The 21,533-nt window shown below is 41.3% G+C and overlaps 1 protein-coding gene across 3 annotated transcripts in view; it reads right to left on the reverse strand.

The window, feature by feature from the left end:
- Positions 1–21,533, reverse strand: part of prkcz (protein kinase C, zeta) — a 413,579-nt gene that overhangs the window by 371,841 nt on the left and 20,205 nt on the right. For all 3 annotated transcript variants that reach the window (XM_043676028.1, XM_043676026.1, XM_043676025.1), the window contains exon 2: positions 16,232–16,353. In XM_043676028.1, coding sequence (XP_043531963.1) covers positions 16,232–16,307 — 76 coding nt within the window. In that variant the 5' untranslated portion in view covers positions 16,308–16,353. The remainder of the gene's footprint in view (positions 1–16,231; positions 16,354–21,533) is intronic.

The following is a 21,533-nucleotide window of genomic DNA, read 5'->3' on the forward strand; positions in this document are numbered from 1 at the left end:
CCCTTCACTAAAAAAGCCAACATTCCATTTGCTTTCTTTATTATCTGCTGTGCCTGCATGCCAGTTTTCTGGGACTCCCAAATGTGTGCACCTAGTTCCCTCTGCACCAGGGCACCCCGAAGTCTCTCCCCATAAGATAATAGGTTGCTTTCCCATTTTCTCGATCCAAATGCCTGACCATGCACTTATCCATGTTAAACTCCATTTGCTACATTTTGGTCCTCTCTCCTAACCTATCTATATCCATTTGTAAGGTTCTTATTTCCTCATTGAAATTTACCAGGCCACCTATTTTTGTGTTGTCTACAAATATGGCTATAGAGCTTTCTATCCCTATATCCAATTTGTTAATGTTGATTGCAAATAGCTGGCATTCAAGGACCAAGCCATGTGCCACCCCACGAGTTACATCCTGCCATATAAGAAAAAAACCATTTATCGCGACTCTGTATTCTGTCCATCAGCCAATCATCTATCCAGGCTAATTACTCCTAATTCCATATGTCCAACCTTGTGAATTAACCTTTTGTGCGGCAACTTATCAAACACAATACCATAGAAATAGAAGTTAGGCCATTCAGCCTATTGGGTCTGCTGGTACGTTTCTCAACTCCATTCTCCCACCTTCTTCCTGTAACTTTTGATATTCAAGAACCTCAAGTCTTAAGTATACTCAATGACCTGGCCTCCACAGCTTTCTGTGGTAATGAATTCCATAGATTCACCATTCTCTGGCTGAAGGAGTTTCTCCTTATCTCCATTCTAAAAGGTCTTCCCTTTACTCTTCCCTTATTCCCTCAGGTCCTAGTCTCTCCTTTCAATGGTATCATCTTCCCAACATCCATTCTGCCCTACTTCCTCCCTGAGATATGGGGCCCAAAACTGCATTCAATGCTCAAAGTGGGGCCTGACCAGAGCCTTACAGAGCCTCATAAGTACATGCTTGCTTTTATATTCAGGTCATCTCAAAATAAATGCCATCATTGCATTTGCCTTTCTGACAACTGACTTAAACACCTTCAGGAAGTCCAGATAAATTACATCTACAGCATCCCCATTGTCTACTTTGCTTGTTTGAAGAACACTCGCAAAATAGTCAAGCATGATTTGCCCTTCATGAAACCATGCTGACTCTGATTGATAGTGCTTTGGCTTTTCAAACATCCTGATATTACTTCCTTGATAATTATTTCAAACACTTTCCCAGCAACAGATGGTAAACCAACTGGTCAGCAATTTCCCACAGTTTGCCTCCCTCCTTTTTTATTAGCCATTTTCCAATCCACTGGAACCTTTTCTAAGTGCAGGGAATTTTGGAATATTGTAACCAATGGATCTGCTAGCCCTGCTACTACTTCCTTTAATACTCTCAGATACAGGCCATCAGGCCCAGGGGACTTATCTGTCCTCAATCCCAATAGATTGCTTAGTACCTTTTCCCTACTGATGTTGATTGTTTTAAATCTTATCTTATCTACGGCTCCTGACTTCCCCATTCCAACAGGAATGGTAGTACTGTCCTCCACCGTGAAAATATCAGCATCCAAGATTCAGCATCTTTGCCAACTCAGTGTTGCCCACTATTAACTCTCCAGATTCATCTACCAAGGGACCAACATTTACATTAGCGGCTCCTTTTCCTTTTATATACCTATAGAAGCTTCTGCTATTATTTTTGATATATTGTGCTAGTTTCCTTTCATAATTTATCTTAACTCTATTAATTTTTTAGTATCCCTTTGTGTTCGAAAGTTTCCCAATCTGCCATCCTGCCACTGGCCTTGCAATATGGTATACCTTAGGTTTTGACTTCATGTTGTCCTCGACCTTATTGTTTAGCTATGAATTTTTTTTTTCCCCCACTTACCATCTTTCATTCTCATTGGAATACAGAGTCATAGTGATTTACAGCATGGAAACAGACCCTTTGGTCCAACTTGTCCATGCCAGCCAGATACCCTAAATCAATCTAGTCCCATTTGAAAGCACCTAGCTCATATCCTTCTCAACTCTTCCTATTCAGAAACACATCCAGTTGCCTTTTAAAATGTTGTCATTGTACCAGCCTCCACTATTTCCTCTGGCAGCTCATTCCATTCACACAGTACCCTCTGTGTGAAAAAGTTGCCCCCGAGATCCCTTGGAAATCTTTCCCCTCTCACCCTTGTCATCTTGTTTCACACTATATTCCAAAACTGGCCAAACCAATGTCCTGTACAGCTGCAACATGGCCTCCCAACTACTATACTCAATGCTCAGACCAACAATGCAAAGCATACCAAATGCCTTCTTCACTATTCTATCTAGCAGAGATTCCACTTTCAAGGACATATGAACCTGCAGTCCAAGGTCTCTTTGTTCAGCAACACTCTCTAGGATCTTGCCATTAAGTGTGTAATTCCTGCCCCGATTTGTCTGTCCAAAATGCAGCACCTCATATTTATCCAAATTAAACACCAACCGCCATTCCTTGGCCCAATGGCCAATCTGGTCAAGATGCTGTTATAATCTGAGATAACCCTCTTTCGCTGTCCACTACACCACCAATTTTGGTGGCATCTGCAAACTTACTAACTATACCTCCTATGTTCACATCCAAAACATTTATGTAAATGACCTAGCTCCGATCCAAAAAGCTACTCTCCACCACAACCCTCTGACTTCTACCTTCGAGCCAGTTCTGTATCCAAATGGCTAGTTCTCCCTGTATTCCATGTGATCAAACCTTGTTAACCAGTCTACCATGAGAAAAACTTTGTCGAACACCTTACTTAGGTCCGTAAAGGTCACATCTACTGCTCTGCCTTCAATCACTTGTTGCTTAAAAAAAAACTCAATCAAGTTTGAGAGACATTATTTCCCATGCACAACGCCATGTTGACTATCCCTCATCAGTCCTTGCCTTTCCAAATACATGTAAACCCTGCTCCTAAGGATTCCCTCCAACAAGTTGCCCACCACCTGTCCATTGTTGCCTGGCTTTTCCTTACCACCTTTCTTAAATAGTGGCACTACGTTAGCCAACCTCCAGTCTTTTGTCACCTCACCTGTGACTACTGATGATATAAATATCTCAGCAAGGGGCCCAGCAAGCACTTCCCTAGCTTCCCACAGAGTTCTAGGGTACACCTGATCAGATCATGGGGATTTATCCATGTTGATGCATTTTAAGACATCCAACATTTCCTCCTGTGTAATATGGACATTTTTCAAAATGTCACCATCTATTTCCCCACATTTTGTATCTTCCATGTCCTTCTCCATAGTAAACACTGATGAAAAATACTCATTTATTATGTCCCCCACCTCCTGCAGTTCCACACACAAGCGGTCGTGCTGATCTTTGAGGGGTCCTATTCTCTCCCTAGTTACCCTTTTGTCCTTAATGTATTTTTAAAATCCCTTGAGATTCTCCTTAATCCTATTTGCCAAAACCATCTCATGTCCCTTTTTTGTCCTCCTGATTTCACTCTTAAGTACATTCCTACTGCCTTTACACTCTAAGGATTTACTCAATCTCTGAAGTCTATAGCTGACATATGCCGCCTCCTTTTTATTGACCAAAATCTCAATTTCTCTCGTCATCCAGCATTCCCTACACCTACTGGCCTTGCCATTCATCTCAAACACAGTGTCTCTGGACTGTTATTACCTTATTTTTGAAGGTTTCCCATTTTCCAGCTGTCCCTTTACATGCAAACATCTGCCCCCAATCAGCTTTTGAACATTCTTGCCTAATACCATCAAAGTTGGCCTTCCTCCAATTTAGAACTTCAACTTTTTGAGCTGGTCTATCCTTTTCCATCAATATTTTAAAACTAATAGAATTATGGTCGCTAGTGCCAATGTGCTCCCCCAGTGACACCTCAGTCACCTGCCCTGCCTTATTTCCCAAGAGTAGGTCAAGTTTCACACCTTCTCTAGTAGGTAGACCCACAAACGGAATCAGAACATTTTCTTGTAGACACTTAAATTCCTCTCCATCTGAACCCTTAACACTATGGCAGTCCCAGCCTATGTTTGGAAAGTTAAAATTCCCTACCATAGCCCCCCTATTATTCTTACAGGTAACTGAGATCTCCTAACAAATTTGTTTCTCAATTTCCCTCTGACTATTGTGGTGTCTAAAGCACAATCCCTTTCTTATTTCTCAGTTCTAAACAACTTCCCTGGATGTATGTATTCCCAGGAATATCCTCCCTAAGTGTAGCAGTGAAGCTGTCCCTTATTGGAAATGCCACCCCCCTCCTCTCTTGCCCCCCCTTTCTATCTTATTAAGCTGCCAGTCCTGCCCATCCTTGAGACATGTCTCTATAATTGCTATGACATCCCAGTCCCATGCTCCTAACTATGCCATGAGTTCATCTGCCTTCCATGTTAGGCCTCTTGCATTGAAATAAATGCAGTTTAGTTTACCTCATTCTCTCCTTTGTTCCTGCCTTCCCTGGCTGTTTGACTTTCTCTTTTTTCCAAATGTACCAATCTCAGACTAATCTCTTTCCTCACTATCTTTCTGAGTCCCATCACTAGTTTAAATACTCCTGAGCACCTCGAGCCAATCTCCCTGCCAGTATATTAGTCCCCTTCCAATTCACGCGCAATTTATCCTTCTTGTACAGGTCACTTCTACCCCAGAAGAGATTCCAATAATCCAAAAATGTTAACCTTACTCCTCTGCACCAGCTCCTCCACCATGCATTCATCTGCTCTATCAGACCATTCCTGCCTTCACTAGCTCTTGGCACCAGGAGTAATCCAGATATTACTACCCTTGAGGACCTTCTTTTTAAATTCCCACCTAACTTTCTATATTCTCCCTTCAGAATCTCATCCTTTTTCTTTCCTATGTCATTGGTTCCAACGTGTACAATGATTTCCTGTTGGTCCCACTCCGCTTTGAGAATATTCTGCACTCTCTCAAAAGATATCTTCGATCCTGGCACCAGGAAGGCAAAACACCATTATGATTTCTCGCTGTCGGCAGCAGAAACGTCTGTCAGTGCCTCTGACTAGACAGTCCCCTACCACAATCGCTTGGAACCTGACATACCCCTCACTACTTCAGAGCCATTCTTGGTACCAGAAACTTGGACGTTTGTGCTGCAATTCCGAATCTATCAGCTCCTACATTTTCCAAAACAGCATACTTGTTTGTAATGGGAATAGCCACAGGAGACCCCCGCACTACCAGCCTCCCTCTCCTACCTTTCCTGGCGACAACCTATCCAACTGACTGTTTCAGTAGCTTTTCTCCCTTCCAATAACTGCCATTCATCACACCCCCAGCTCCTGCCAATTCTTCACTGCCTGTAACTGCCGCTCCAACCAATCTATGTGATCTGATAGCATTTGCAATCAAACACACTTATTGCTGTCATAATCATGAGTAACATAGAAATTCTCCCTCATCGCCCACATTCAATAGAAATAGCACATCACTCTCCTAAAGGCCAGCTTTGCACCTTATTCTACAGAAAATTGCACAGTCTTACTGCTCCAGGCTAACTTATTACCATGTTTTATATTTTTGAAGTTTAGTCAAAAGATTGACCTCAAAACATCTAACCAAAAATAACCCACTCTATTCATTATTTAAAAAGACAGCAAGATTACACGTAAAAACGATGTAATTATCTGCTCCTGTGCTGTCAGCTCTCCCCCACATGCTCCTCCAAGGTCAGCTACAAATTTTGCTGTTTGTTAATTATTCTTAGATCCATACTGATGTCCAGAAATACTTGAACTCAAAAGGCAATAGCTGTGCTGAGTCACTGCTGTGCCAGATATCAGTGTAGAGGTTTCTTTCTCTGTTTCTCTTCACTGATCATACGGCCACTGTCTTTGTTCTCTTCCTCCTTTTTAAATGCTTTTGTTTTGATCTTTTTTTGTTCCAAAGTAATGCAGCAGTTTATAAAACAGTAATTATTGCTCATGTAATTCAAGGAATTCACCTTCAACACCTAAGATACCTCAAAAAAGGAGAAACTCTTACACCCAAAATATTTTCCTGTCCTCCATCTTGGTAAACCCAGAATCTTATTTTAGTTATGAAGAATTGAGTAGCTACTTAAACATCTGCCACTGTTTATCTGCTGTCTTATCATTTCACCTTCTCGCCCAATCTACCCAGGCCAAATCTGTCCTCATGCCTATGTAATTTCCTGTATTTAATTCCAGAACACTACTGTGGGAGTCCATTTTCTCACCCCTGAACTGAATTTTGAATTTTATCATACTATGGTCACCACTCCCCGTGTCGTCCTGTTCCTACCTCAGTCAAGCAAAATGCTCAGAGACATTGTATAGTTTTACCTTTGTCATCTCTAATCTGGGACCTGGAGGGAGGGAGAGAACAATCGCTCATGTGTACAGGGACACGAGTTCTGTCCTCTCTGGAACGGCAGTTTCCTGAATGAATTATATCGTCACTTACAGTGAGGAGCATCCAGATAAAGCAACATACATATTGATTGGGTGACCGTTACAATCAGTGAGTGTTAATAGTAAAGATTAAGCCATCTGCTGTTACGCAATGAATGTTGTTAACTGGCTTCACAATGAATACTTTTCCCCTTGTTAACTCACTTTACACTTCCAATGTTGTTGAATGGCTCTACATAATGAATGCTTTTTCACCTTGTTAACCCATTAACCTTGCCTCCAGCACCCTATTGTTAACTGCAAGTTCTTATCTGATCTAAGTCATGCTCAGCTGAACCTCTTGTTTTGCAAAATTTAACTCTCCCTACTTGGCCATATCTGACACGCATTCTCACCTGAAGGATCCTTAACTTGAATGTCATCAATTAATCTCTCTTCAATACACAATGTCAAATCCATAGCAGCCTGTTTCTCTAATGCAAGCAATGAACTCTGCCTCCTGGCTATCCTTGTCAATTTGATTCTTCCAATCTATGTGCATGATAAAAATCATCTATGATTATTGCTGTACCTTTTTTGCAAGCCTCTAATATTTCCTGCTTTACACTGTGCTGCACTGTAGAACTATTCGGGACTGATAGATTACTCCTACCAAGTACTTTTTTCCTTGGTTGTTTCATATTTCGACCCTGACAGATTCATCTTGATTGCCTATTCTTATGTCATTTCTCATGACAGCACTGACCTCTTCCTTCCAAGGCCATACCGCTTCCTCTTCCTTTCAGTCAATCTTTCCAAAACACTGAGTATCCCAGATATTCAATTCACAGACCTGATGTCCTTGTAAGCACATCTCAGTAATTGCTACCAAATCGTACCCATTTGTTTCTATTTGCACTATTAACTCATTAATTCTGTTTCGAATGCTTTGTGCATTTATTTACAGAGCTCTTAAATTTGTTCCACTGTTAAATTTCCCTACTTTTTTTTTATAATTTCTTGGTGCATAAAGGCACCTGTTCTGTCCCTCACCTTTATGGTCTAGTAACCATCTGCATTCTTATCTCCTCTACGTTGGGTTTTCTAATTTTCCCCCCATTTAGTTTAAAGCCATGTGGAAGTCTTCTAAAGACTAGTTGATTAGAGTGAAGGCCAGGCATGTTCTTGTCAAAATAAAAGGACAGGAATGGTAAGACTTGGGACCCTATGATGACAGGGGAAATTATCAATTTAGTCAAAAAAAAAAAGGAAGCACACCCAAAGTCCAGACAATTAAAAACAAATCCTTTGAAGAATATAAGAAAAGTAGGAAGGAGCTTAAACAGGCAGTTAGGAGAACTATAAGGAGCTATGAAATGTATCTGTGGAGAGAAATCAGAAACTTAATGTTTCGAGTCAAATGACTTTTTCCTATCTATCATCAGTTCTGAGGAAATGTTAATGTATATGCGAAAGATAGGATGGGGGAAGAGGGTAAGGAGTAAACAATAGGTGGGAATAGAGCCCAAAGTGAGAGAGAGACACAGAGAGAGAGAGAGAAGAAAAAAGATTTACAAGGATATTGCCTGGGTTGGAGGATTTGAGCTACAGGTAGATGCTGAATAGACTGGAGCTGTTTTCCGTGGAGCATTGGAGGCTGAGGGGCGATCTTATAGAAGTTTATAAAATCATGCGGGGCACAGATATGGTGAATAGACAAGGTGTTTTCTCTGGGATGGGGGAGGCCAGACCAAGAGGACATGGGTTTAGGGTGAGAGGAGAAAGATTTAAAAGGGACCGAAGGCACAACAATTTTGCATAGAAGGTGGTCCATGTATGGAATGAGCTGCCAGAGGAAGTGGTGGAGGCTGGTACAAATTACAACATTTAAAAGGCATCTGCATGGATGCATGAATAGGAAGGGTTTACAGGGATATGGGCCAAGTGCTGGCACACAGGACTAGATTAGGTTAAGATATCTGGTCGACATAGACGAGTTGGACTGAAGGGTCTATTTTCCCGCTGTAGAACTCTGACTCTATAGCTCTTGGACAAATGAAGGAATGGATAACAATCTGACTAGAAGGGTGAAGAGCTATTAATGGGGACAGAGTGGTTAATAATGAATTATATTTAATAGCAGACTGTGAGATAACACCAGGTGTGGGGGGCTTGGGGTCCCTACCCTCCCTTCTCAGACACATATTCCCGACTGGGAACCCTCCAACCACAGGGGATGAACTTGGACTTCACCAGTTTCTTCATCCCCCCTCCCCCCACCTTGTCTCAGCCGAATCCCTCCAGCCAGGCACCGCCTTCCTGACCTGCAGTCTTCTTCTTGACCTCTCCGCCTCCATCCTACTCCGACCTATCACCCTCACCTTGACCTCTTTCCACCTATCACATTTCCAACGCCCCTCCTCCAAGTCCCTCCTCCCTACCTTTTATCTTCTCCTGCTGAACACTCTCTGCTCATTCCTGAAGAAGGGCCTGTGCCCGAAACGTCGAATCTCCTGTTCCCTGGATGCTGCCTGACCTGCTGTGCTGTTCCAGCAATAAAGTTTCAACTTTGATCTCCAGCATCTGCAGACCTCACTTTCCCCCCTCCTTTCCCTTGTCAGCCTTCTGCAGGGACCTTTCCCGCTGGACATCCTGGTCTCCTTTTCCTTTACTCCCAACATACCCAACAGCAACACAGCACCTTCCCCAGCGACGGCAGAAGGTCTCACATCCAAACGTTTACTTCCTTCCTCCTCAGTATCAAAGGCCCAAACACGCCTTCAAGGTGAAACAGTGCTTTACCTGCACACTCAATCTACATTTCCTGCTCACCATGTGATCTATTCTACATTGGGGGGATAAAAGTATAGACGAGGTGAACTACATTCTGTCTGCAAAAAAAGGCTTGTGTGCTTTCAGTTGCCTGCCACTTCAGCACACCATCCTGTTCCCGGACCAATATCTCATCTCAGGTTTGCTGCAGTGCTCTAGCAAAGCTCAGTGCAAGTTGGAAGAACAGCACCTCATTTCCACCTGGGAACCCTGCGGCCTTCTGGACTCAATATCGAGTTAATCAGCTTTAGAGCTTAAGCTCACTGGTGTCCTCACTCAAACCCCCACACAGCTGGTTTTATCACACAGTCTGCTATTAAACATAACCCATTGCTAGACATTAACAGTCTCCATAAATAGCTATTCACCCTCCCAGCCCTTTCATTCTTTTGTCTGTCCAACTGTTCTTATCTCTCTGCGCTCAATCCCCATCTATCATTTACTCCTTTCCCCCTACCTCCTGCATATTAATCAACACTTCCCTAGCTACCATCAGTTCTGATGATGGGTCAGTTGACTTGAAATGTTAACTCTGACTTCTCTCCACAGATGCTGCCAGGCTTGCTGAGCTTTTCTAGCAATTTCTGTTTATCTTTCTGTTTTACAGCATCCTCAGTTCTTTCAGTTTTTATAGGCTATGAAATGTTCTTGGCCAGCAGTGTTAAGGAGAATCCCGAGGCATAAATTAGGAGCAAGAGTGTAGCTGGAGAAAGATTAGGCCCACTAAAGGAGGGAAATTCTGAGTAGAGCCAGAGGTAGTGATTAAGAACATCATATTGGTACTCACCAAAGAGTGGGACATAAGGGATATTGAGGTTAGGGAAAGGTGTGGGAATACTCTCAATGAAGGGGGAAGCGCTGGGTGTCTTGAAACGCATTAAGGTAGATAGGTCCCCAGGATCCTATGGGAGGCAAGGGAGGAAATAGAAGGGGCCTGGACAGGTATCTTTGCATAGTCTTCAGCCTCAGACAGGGTTTCATAAGATTGGAGAGTGGGGGGTGTTGTTCCTTTGTTTTGGAAGGACAACAGAAATAATCCAGGTACTTACAGGCCAATGAGCCTGATGTCAGTGGTAGGAAGCTATTGGAGAAGATAACGTGAGGCTGGAATTATTCACATTTGGAAGTGAATGGACTTGTTAGTGATAACATCAAGGGTTTGTGATAAGAAGGTCATATTTAACCAATTTAATTGAGCTTTTTGAGGAAGTGACAAGAATGATTGATGAGCGAAGGGTAGTGGATGGGGTCTAAGTGGACTTTAGTAAGATGTTTGATAAAGTACTTGATGGCAAGCTGGTACAGAAGGTAGAGGCTCATGGGATCTGGCATGAGCTGGTTGGACAGATTCAAAACTAGCCTTGTAAAAGACAGTAATGGTGGAAGGGTGTTTTCAGATTTAAAATGAGTAACTTGTGAATTTTTGCAACATTTAGTGCTGGAACCTTGGTTGCTTGCAATATATAAATAAATAATATGGAAGACAGTGTAGGTGGTCTGATTACTAAGTTCGCAGATGACACCAAATCAGTGGAGTCGCAGATTCTGAGACAGATTGTCGAAGGATACAGTGGGATATAGATAGATCACAGATTTGGACAGAGAAATGGCAGATCGAGTTTAATCTGGACAAATGCAAGGTGACACATTTTGAAAGATCAAATTCAGGTGTGGCTTATACAGAGGGATCTGGGTGTACAGGTCCACAGATCCCAGAAAGTGGCAACACAGGTAGGTCAGGTGTTCAAGGAGGCATACGCTACCCTTGCCTTCATCGGCTGGAGCCTTGAATATAAAAGTTGGCAAGCTATGTTACAACTGTACAAAAAAACTTTAGCTCAGCCACATTCTCAATATTGCATGTAGTTCAGGTCGCCACACTTCCAGAAGGATGTGGATGCTTTGAAGGAGGTGTAAAGATGGAGAGGCTGAATAAATTTGGACCGTTTTCACTGGAAAGATGAAGCTGAGGGGTGACCTGGGAGAGGCCTCCAAAATTATGAGGGGTATAGATAGGGTGGAAAAGTTAATTGCAAGAGGACATAGATTCAAGATGACAGGGGGAATGTTTAGGGGAGAAATGTGGGGAAAATATTTCACACAGAGGGTGATGGGTGCCTGGAATGCAGTGGAGATGGTGGAATCAGACACATTGACAACATTTAAGGGGTATCTTGATTGAAGCATGAACTTGAGGCAGAGGATAGAAACCTCCAAAATAATCCTTTCTTTAAGAGCATCATACGATTGATCTACTTTCAATGCCCTTATCCACCTACCAAAACTACGTGGTTTGATCCTTTCAAACTCTACGTACATTTGACCAGATTCCCTCCTGAGAATCCTAAAATGTCATCTGTAGGCTTCTGGCACTAGCTTACATGCACTCAAGGGCAGCATGATGGCTCAGCAGTGTCAGGGTCCCAGGTTCAATTTCACCTTCAGGTGACTGTGTGGAGTTTACGCATTCTCCCAGCGTCTGCTTGAGTTTCCTCCAGGTGTTTTGGTTTCTTCCTGCAGTCCAAGGATATGCAGGTTAGATGGATTGGCCATGTTAAATTGCCCAGTGTCCAGTGATATGCAAGCTAGGTGGATTAGCCATGGGAAATGCAGGGTTACAGGGATGTGAGTGGGATGTTGCTCTGAAGATCAGCATGAACTTGATGGTCTAAATGGCCTGCTTCCAAATTATATGATTTGCGTGACAAGATGGCAATTTTCACCTCCTCACATTCCCCAGATACCTCCTCCGATAGGGAGCCATATACCTCACTAACCAACTTAGTTTAGATCAACAACATCCACATGGTCACCGGCTGTTTCATTTGTTTAGCCACTTGCTCAAATGAAAAAGGTTTCTACATCCTCGTCAAACTTAGGTAATGCTTGAACATATTTAAATATCACTGAAAAGAGACATGCTGTTGAAGATTTTTTGCTTCTACTCATCAGAACAGAACCACAGGAATGCCAAAACACAAAGAAAACTACAGATTGTGCAGCATGAAAAAGAGGGCGTTCATTGGTTGGCCCCTCACCTGACTGCTAATCAACCCCAAACGTAGTAAGAATTGCACTAATATCTAAATTTAAGATCAAAATCACACAACACCAAATGATCATTAAATTATGATGTGGAGGTGCTGGTGTTGGACTGGACTGGGCTGGACAAAGTTATGATCAGTTCAGCAGGTCAGGCAGCATCCGAGGAGCAGGAGGTTCGATATTGCGGGCATAAGCCCTTCATCAGGACTTATGCCCAAAACACCGACTCTCCTGCTCCTTGGACGCTGCCTGACCTGTTGTGCATTTTCAGCACCACACTTTCGATTCTGATCGCTAGCATCTGCAGTCCTCACTTCCTCATAATTTAAGATCAGTCAGGCTCATAGTGTAGCTCACTTACACATGACACAAATAACAGAAACTTACATGCAGGCTATATCCTTTGCTCACACAGAGAGCATGCTCATGCATTGTGCTTTTATTAAGCAAACAAAAACTGAGGAAACAGTCATTGCACTGCATTCCCCTTGGCAATGCCATGACCACTGAGCTGACTTTCCAGATTCAAATGCAAACAAAACCTTAGCCATTAAGTTTGCCTTGGTGCATTCTTCATGGCAATGCCGTGATCAGCCGGAGATGACTTACCAACTACAGTGAAATTACAATGAGTCAAATCCAGATAACCCAAACCTACTAGCCATTTCCATTATCAGGAGTTCAAATAAAGAATACCCGTGATAAACCAAAGTTCCAGATTGACAATGCCAGATTTGCTAGAGCACAAAATCACAGACAGACCTGCAGCAAAGGATGGCTCAACTGAATAAAAACAACTTATCTTCTGCACAGTGAATAACCAGCAGTTATGGCAGCAATAACAGATAATTAGCTGTGAAGTAGTCATGCCTAGGTCCTACAAGAAGATGCATCGAGAGACAATTTTAATATGGATGAGACCAGACCATTTTACTGGCTTTTACCAGATCACACTTCAATGTTCTAAGCTGAAATATGCATCGGTGCTAAGAGAAGCAAGCAACACATCACTCATTCATTCATTCATTGGCAGTATCTCGCAGATCATGACTGTCTTCCACTCTCCAATTCCGTCGGTAGCGGTACAGACTGATGCGGCAACTGCAAGTACTGTTACATTTGGGGCTGAAGGTGGTCACTGGAAAGGATGAATGGTGCGTTAGTGAGACAGCGCGAATTTTGCCTAGTTTCCGCTTTTTCTCAGTGACAAGTCACCAGGTGCTTGATGCCTTTTCAGGTGCGCCTCTTTCATTTGGGAGGGCTTTGGGCAAGTGATTCCCACGTGTCTGTGGGAATGTTGAACTTCACCAGTGAGACCTTGAGGATATCACTGAAGCATTTCCTCTATCCAGCTGGGGCTCATCTGCCATGTCACCACCATGATCTTCACAAACATGGAAGGCACAGATAAACCTGCTGCTTGTCTTAGTGAAGTCCAAGATTCCATAGTGCTTCACAAATAGGTTAAGAAAGATCATCTCTATGACCTCCAGCATTTTTGAGATATAGATCAGGAAAATGGACAAGATTTCAATCAAGGTTTACTCGCTGAACTGGAAGGTTCATTTTCAGACGTTTCATCACCCTCCTAGGTAACATCTTCAGTGGGCTTTCTGTTTTCTATATATGTTTGGGTTTCTTTGGGTTGGTGATGCCATTTCCTGTGGTGATGTCATTACCTGTTCGTTTTCTCAGAGGGGATAGTAGATGGGGTCGAACTCTATGTTTAGACCCCATCTATCACCCCCTGAGAAAAAGAACAGGAAATGACATCACCAACCCAAAAGAAACCCAAACATATAAATAGCAGAAACCATTAGCAGTGCTTCGTCCAGAGGCCCACTGAAGATATTCCCTGTAGGGTGACGAAACGTTTGGAAATGAACCTTCCAGCTCAGCGAGCAAATCTACATCCAGAACTAGGTCTACTAAGTTTTCCATTAGTTAACTTATTCTAAATTCCACTTTATTTTGCACATGTTTCGACTGTAGTGTTTAAATAAATTCTGTTTTGCTTAAGGCTGAGTGGTTTGACCAATTATATCACACCTGGAACACCCACTTCACAACTGCCTTTAAATTAAGGAAAAGTTAGAGTCTAGGCTACCTTCTTAGAATATTCTGAGGGGGTCTGACCTGGTCCAAAACAACAAACATGTGGAAAATAATTTTGACTGTATTAATGACATGGTGGACTATTTTGCACTCATCTGAAGACAGAACTTCAAACAGAAAAATATGACTTCAGTTTTTACAGAGTTAATTCTCAATATTTTTCAGTGCCTTTCAGTGTACAAGGTCAGGCTATTGTGACAACACTGTCGCTATAAAATGGGCTTTTCATTATGGTTTCTTTTAAGAGAGATTGAATTAAGTATTGAGCTGTCTGTGCTAAAGTAAACAACTTGTGGGACCTTGAGGCTTTTTTTAAAAGTTGGAAGAGGCAGATCGGATGGGGTGTGGCCAGCTCTTCCAGACCAGGTTTTCAAGTTTTTTTTTAGCTTAAAGCAGTTGCTGTTGGAGTCTCGGCAGGGTTGGCAGCTGCAGTAAATGTCCCTTTGCTGCTCCGCTGAGTTTTCCTTTGATTTTTTTTTGTGTCTCTCTGCCACGGGTTACACAGGACTTCTGACTTTGCCTTTTTGCGAAGGGGTGTGTTTATGGGATGTTACTATATTGTAACAGCTAATGAGTAACAGTTACTGTATCTGTTAAGTTTTCCAATCGAGTTAGGTTATTGTAAATGCTTCTTTCTCCTGCTGTATTTTAACTATAATGTGTGAATAAATTGTTTTGCTTAACATAGAGTAGTTTGACCAGTCAAGATGCTTCTGGAACACAGCACTTTATCTTACTTTAAAGGCAAACATAAAGATAGGATTTCAGCTAATTTCTTAAATACTTGGAGGGGGTCTGGTCTGGTATAAACACAACTGTAACATGAACAAATTGAAACAAACAAATGAATTCCATGTATAAAGAACAAAAATCGAGTTACATAAGGCTTTCCTCAACTATCTTGAAGCTCCACTTAATACATTTGTGGGTGGGCATCCTGTGTTTGCCTTATTATAATTTTACTGTAATGAGTATCTTCTTCATATAGTTGTTGCTCCCCTTAAAACTTGGTACACATCCAATTCAGTCCTGATGGGCTATACTGAAAATCTTCAACAGCATGTCTCTTTTTCTAGCGATACTTAATGTTCTATACTACAAAGTGATTAAACATAGCAATACTAAACAAAAACTTGCTCTTTCTCTGCTTAGAAGATTCCTGATGACTGAGATTATAAAGTCTTATTGTGACGTATAAGCAGGCACAGGACAGAATCTTAATTTCAGTTTTCAAGGACTTCAAAAGATTGAAATTTGCTTATTAGTTTCAAGGCACATTTCAAAAGCATAAACCAGCAAGCGAAGCTGCCTGAAATTAATTTGTTGTTGGATATAGCAGCTCACCTGGATACCATATCAAATGCTGAATTTAGTTGAAATTTCAAGTAAAAGGACTTTTTTTTGAGAAATATTGCCTTGCCTTCCTTTAAACTTTCATAGAACCAGGCAAACTTAAACAACCATAAGGAAACTTTCATCAACCCACCATTGAAATGGTAGCCACATACATAGCATGTGTTTGAACCCCAATGTCCAATGGCAAAATTTGAGTTTAATGGTGTCTCTGTGGGGCAGTGGTGGTGTCCCTACTGAGTCAGAAGGTCCTGGTTCAAGATCTACCCAATCCAGAGGTAAGTAATGACATCTCTGAACAGGTTGATTGGAAAATAATCGAGAAAGCAATATGTGAAGCCATGGAAGTAAAACACACTTATTCCAAGGCATTTATGACTTACAGGATTTTGCAATTCTCCTCAGTCACATTTTTTTCCGGTCTGCACTTTACCAACATCTCTCATTTGTTCAGTCCGCAACTTTGTATTCGTTTACACTGCACAAAGCACAATTAAAATTGTTTATAAACAATAAGTTTTCTTACCTTCATTATCAATCCATTTCAGAGTAATAGGTTGATCCTGCTGTAAACTGCACATATCCCTCACTTCAGAGCACATTCCATTATAAGTGATCGTAGGATCAAAATCAGTAATAAGTATGTCTCTGTTGACAGCAAAAGTGCAGCAATTTAGCAAAGCTTTTTCCACCATTCCTTAAATACAGATATGCATTTGCCTAATGGAAACCTCCATATTTTGACATTTTATAACAAACATGAACATTGTATGAAACACACAAGCTAAATAATTAATTTATTTAGCTTATTCATAAACCTGTCAAAAACCATTCTCAGTAAATGAACCATAGAATCACATGAAATGAAATAAACATTTTGCTTTATTCATATTAAAGTGCCAGAATGTATTTTTGAAACAACATTTGTAGCTTTTACGAAGGGTCATGAAATAAGAATTATAGCGAGTAAACATCCCAATTACATCTTTTATTTTATCCATGCACTAGAATTCTGTGTACTATTTATGAAGGAAACAGAACATGGACAATGTAGCACAATACAGGTTCTTTGGCCCTCAATGTTGTGCCAACCTTATCCCAGTTTAAAATCTTTTATATGGTGCCTTAAGTGTGAAAAACCTTCAGCTTTGACTAAGATAAGGATTTTGTTTAAAAACAGGCAAATGAGTAAAAACAGGTCAGTGTGAAAACAGCCTTACAGATCATGCCAGAGTCCATGTTCATTCTGTATTCAGTTAGCTGATTATTTTGTAGCAGCCACAAGGAGGTTATCACTTGCCACAATGCCCTTGGGAGATACAGAAAATGGCGACATGGTACGGTTTCTCATTTCTGGCCAATGACGTTAACTGAGAGAACACGCGCACTAACCATTGAATGAGATATGGTTATAGCTTTTCTCACCCAAATCAGATAACTTCATATTTATCATTACACTAACTCTAATGCCAAAAATTGTCGTATGGATAAGCTAGGAGAGCTTCCTCTAGCCACACACAATACTACTATAAATACAAGGCAGTGGTTTTGCAATAGAGAAAGTATATACAAATGTACTAAAGCCCTTTGAGGGCATAAAGTAAGATGTTGTGTATTTGATTTTTAACGGGCATTCAATAAGTGCTACATAAATGGTTAGTGCATGGAATAAGGACTTATAGCACTGGAAGTGATATGTGTGTTATATTTGGCAAATAGGGAACAAAGAATCTGGGTAAATGGGTGTTCAGGTTGGTGACCTCTAAGTCACAGAGTGGCACTGGGATCAGAACTGGGGTAATCAACTCTTCACTGATGACTTGGATGGAGAGATGGACAATTGCAGTTAGATTTTCTGACAATATGAAGATAGGTAGAAAAGTTTGGGAAGAGTAGTCTGCAAGAGACTTTAGATATGTTAATTAAGTTGCAAAATAACAGACAGGAATATATTGAGAGAAAATGTGAGGTTGTCTCCTTGTTAAATTGTTTAATATTGTTAAGTGACAAAAAATTGCAGTATGTTATAATACAGAAGCTCTTAAGTGGTCTTGCAAGTGAGTCACGTGAAAAAGAGATCAGCAAATAATTAAGGCAAACAGAATATTGGCCCTTATTGCAAGATAGATGGAGCACCTAAGTAGGGAGGTCCAGCCAACAATATATAGGCACTGTGGCAAACACACCTAAAGTACGATACGTAGTTTTGATCACTCTTAATTAAGGACATGTTTGTACTAGATGCAGTTCAGAGAGCCAAAGTTCACTTGGCTGTTTCTTGGGGTGAAACAGCTCCTTTGAGAAAATTAGACCTGAGCTAATTAGACCTAAAATCAATGCAATTTAAAGGAATCAAACATGATCGGATTGAAACAGAAGATTCTTAAGAAAGGTGGATTTTGACATTATGCTTCCTCTTATTGAGGGATCCAGAATTACAGGGTGCAGTTTCAAAATAAGGAATTTTGCATTTATGATAGAAGAAATTTCTCTTCTGCTCTATGAAGGTTCTCTGTCACTGGAATTCTCCCCTCCCCCCACCAAGTGCTTATTGGAGACTAAGTTGTTGAATATATTCAAGGCAAAGTTACTAAGATTTTTGTAACAATGGAGTGAATGATAGGACACAGGCACAAAAGTGGAATTAAGGCCACATCAGATCTTGAGAGAAGAGAGGCTTTTTAAAAAAAAAAAATCAGTCATGGGATATAGCTATCGCTGACTGGCTAGCATTTATTGCCAGTCCCTAGTTGAGCTTGAGAAGGTGATGGTGAGCTGTCCTTCCTAAACCATTGCATTTCATTTGATGTAGCTAGACTCACAATGCTATTAGGGAGAAAATTCCAGAATTTTTACCCAGCAATTGTGAGGGAATATTGATATATTTCCAAGTCAGGATGGTGGGTGGCTTGGAGGGGAACTTGCAGGTGATGGTGCTGACATGTATCTGTAGCCTTTGTCCTTCAAGGTGGAAGTGGTCGTAGGTTTGAAAGATGCAATCCAAGGATCTTTGCTGAATTTCTGCAGTGCATCTTGTCAATTGTATACATTCCTATTTCTGATTGTCAGTGATGGTGGCAATCAAGTGGGCTGCTTCGTCCTGGATGATGTCAAGTTGCATGCATCGAGGCAAGTGAGGAGTATTCCACCACACTGCTGATTTGTGCTTTGTAGACAGTGAATGGGTTTTGGGGAGTCACAAGATGTGTTTCTTGCTTCTGAACTTCTCTTGTATTTATATGGTGTGTCCAACTGAGTTGCTGGTCAATGAAAACTCCTAGGATATTGATAATGGGGCATTCAACATCAATGCTTTCCATGTTGTGAAATTTTCTGTTTGTTTTTGTTTTGCATTTCAGACATAATAGTGTGCTATTTCATCTATGAACATGCACTCCGTCTGAAAAGCAAATGCCATGCCATCTACTAGATTGAACAATTGTTCACTACTGAAGGGGCTTGCATGTGGCGATTACTCAATCCATCTTACTTGAAAAAGCAGTACTTATTTTATCTATGATTATTTATTCTAATAAACTCAAATTAGACAACATATTTCATATATTTATCAATTATGTAGAATCTTTCAATCAGACCTCTTTCCTATAAACCCTGTAAACTTTGCTCAAATCATGGAGGAAATGGCTCCAGGGGCCAAATTACTTCTTCCTGCTCCTAACTCTTTTCATGTAGTATTCAAAAGAAACAGCACTCCAACACATCATCTCACTGGTTAAGAAAAGGCAAGTAGTTAGGAACAGTGGCAACATCGGAGAACAGCATTAAATGATTCAACCCTCAAAGGCAGATTATCTGCCTTTAAATTACTAGTTGGTAGTTCAACATTTACTCACCACGATGAGGAGAGATCACAGTTCTACCACCTCCTGGAAAAGCTCACACCCAAAACCCCAACCACCTTGCCTTTTGTTGTGAAGACTATTTGGGGAGAACAGTAGCAAGAAAGGAAGGAAGGGGGGGGGAAATAAAAAGTGTAATCTTTCAATAGGTAAGGGATATTGGTGCCAAAAAAAAAAAAGGAATAATTGTTTTTGGCAAACAAACATCTCACAAACTTGACTGAGTCTTTTGACAACATAAACAAAAAGATTGAGGGAAGAACAGTAGCCTTTGACAAGGTTCTGCATAGTAGACTTGTTATGAAAGTTAAATTACATGGGATTCAGGGAGACCTTATCAATTGGTTGCAGAATTGGCTTGACAGTAGGAGACAAGGGCGGTGGCAGTTATTTTTCAGATTAGAGGCCTGTGACCAGCTGTGTTCCAAAGGGATCAGTGCTGGGTCCACTGTTGTTTGCCATTTATATAAAATGATTTGGATGAGAATTTAGGAGGAATTGTTACTAAGTTTGTGGATGACATCAATACTGGTAGTATTGTCGACAGTGAAGAAGGTAACCTAAGTTAACAAAGGGATCTTGAGCAATTGATCCAATGGGCTGAGGACTGGCAGATGGAGTTTAGTTTGGATAAATCAGAGATATTGCGTATTGGTAAAGCAAACATGGGCAGGACTTAAACAGTTAATTGTGGTGTTGTCAAACAGAGACACCTTGGGGTTCAAGTACATAGTTCTTTGAAAGCTGTGTCACAAGTAGATGGGGTGGTTAAGGTGGCATTTAGCACACTTGCTTTCATTGTTGACATCATTGAAATTAGGAGTTGGGACTTCATGTTGAGATTGTACAGTACGTTGGTGAGGCTACTTCTGGGGTTTGTGTACAGTTCGGGTCACCCTGCTACAGGAAGGATATTATTCAATTGGAGAGGGTTCAGAAAAGATTTACGATGATAGTGGCCAGGAACAGAGGGTTTGAGTTATGTAGAGAGGCTGGCTAGGCTAGGACATTTTCACTGCAGCGTAGGAACTGGAGGTGTTGTATGGGTTTGTAAAACCTTGTACGGGTTTGTAAAATCATGAGGGACATAGATAAGGTGAATACCATAGGTCTTTTATGTAGGGTGGGGGAGTTCAAAACTAGGGGGTATATTTTTAAGGTGAGAGGAGAAAGATTGAAAAGGGACCAGAGGAGCAACTTTTTCACAAAGAGGATGGTTCATAAGTGAAATCAACTGCCAGAGGAAGTGGTAGATGCAGGTACAGTTACAAATTTAAAAGACATTTGGACAGGTACATGAGTAGGAAAGATTTAGAGGATATGGACCAAGCAGGACTAGTTTAGTTTGGTAAATTCATCAACGTGGATGGGTTGGACTGAAGGATCGGTTTCTGTGTTGTATGACTCCACAAATACTAGTTTGAAAAGGAAAGCTCTATTTCAGCAATAAACGCACTCCTAATTCAAGATACATTAACTTAGTTCCCACTCCTCCATTGTCTCTGGACAACCGCAACACTTCTCCAAGATTATCTTGGCTGAAAAGTTTAATCGTGGGCAACTTAAAGCCACAATGTTTCATCAACACCAATAATGCAAACTGAGCTGAATCCTTTTTGTCCCCAGCCATGAACTTTGTCTCTAACTGCACCAGGAATGTCATCTATCTCCATGTGATTAGCATCCTGCTCTCATCACCTCAGTTTGCTGCTGAAACCCTCATTTAAGCACTTCCACTACAAATTCTATGGGTGGAATGTGTTTGAGATAGAGGGGTCTCTCCTTCCAGCTGAAAGTGCAATGAGGTCCACTTTCCTCTTCCAGGAAAGGCCCACTTACATTGTTGCCAACCAGGCACTGGCTCGGCTACTGGCAGGATTTCACCTGCAACTGAGTCCCCAGGAGAAAGTGAGGACTGTCGATGCTGGAGATCAGAGCTGAAAATGTGTTGCTGGAAAAGCGCAGCAG

Source organism: Chiloscyllium plagiosum, chromosome 34, assembly GCF_004010195.1.
Source record: "Chiloscyllium plagiosum isolate BGI_BamShark_2017 chromosome 34, ASM401019v2, whole genome shotgun sequence".
Classification (NCBI taxonomy): Eukaryota; Metazoa; Chordata; class Chondrichthyes; order Orectolobiformes; family Hemiscylliidae; genus Chiloscyllium; species Chiloscyllium plagiosum.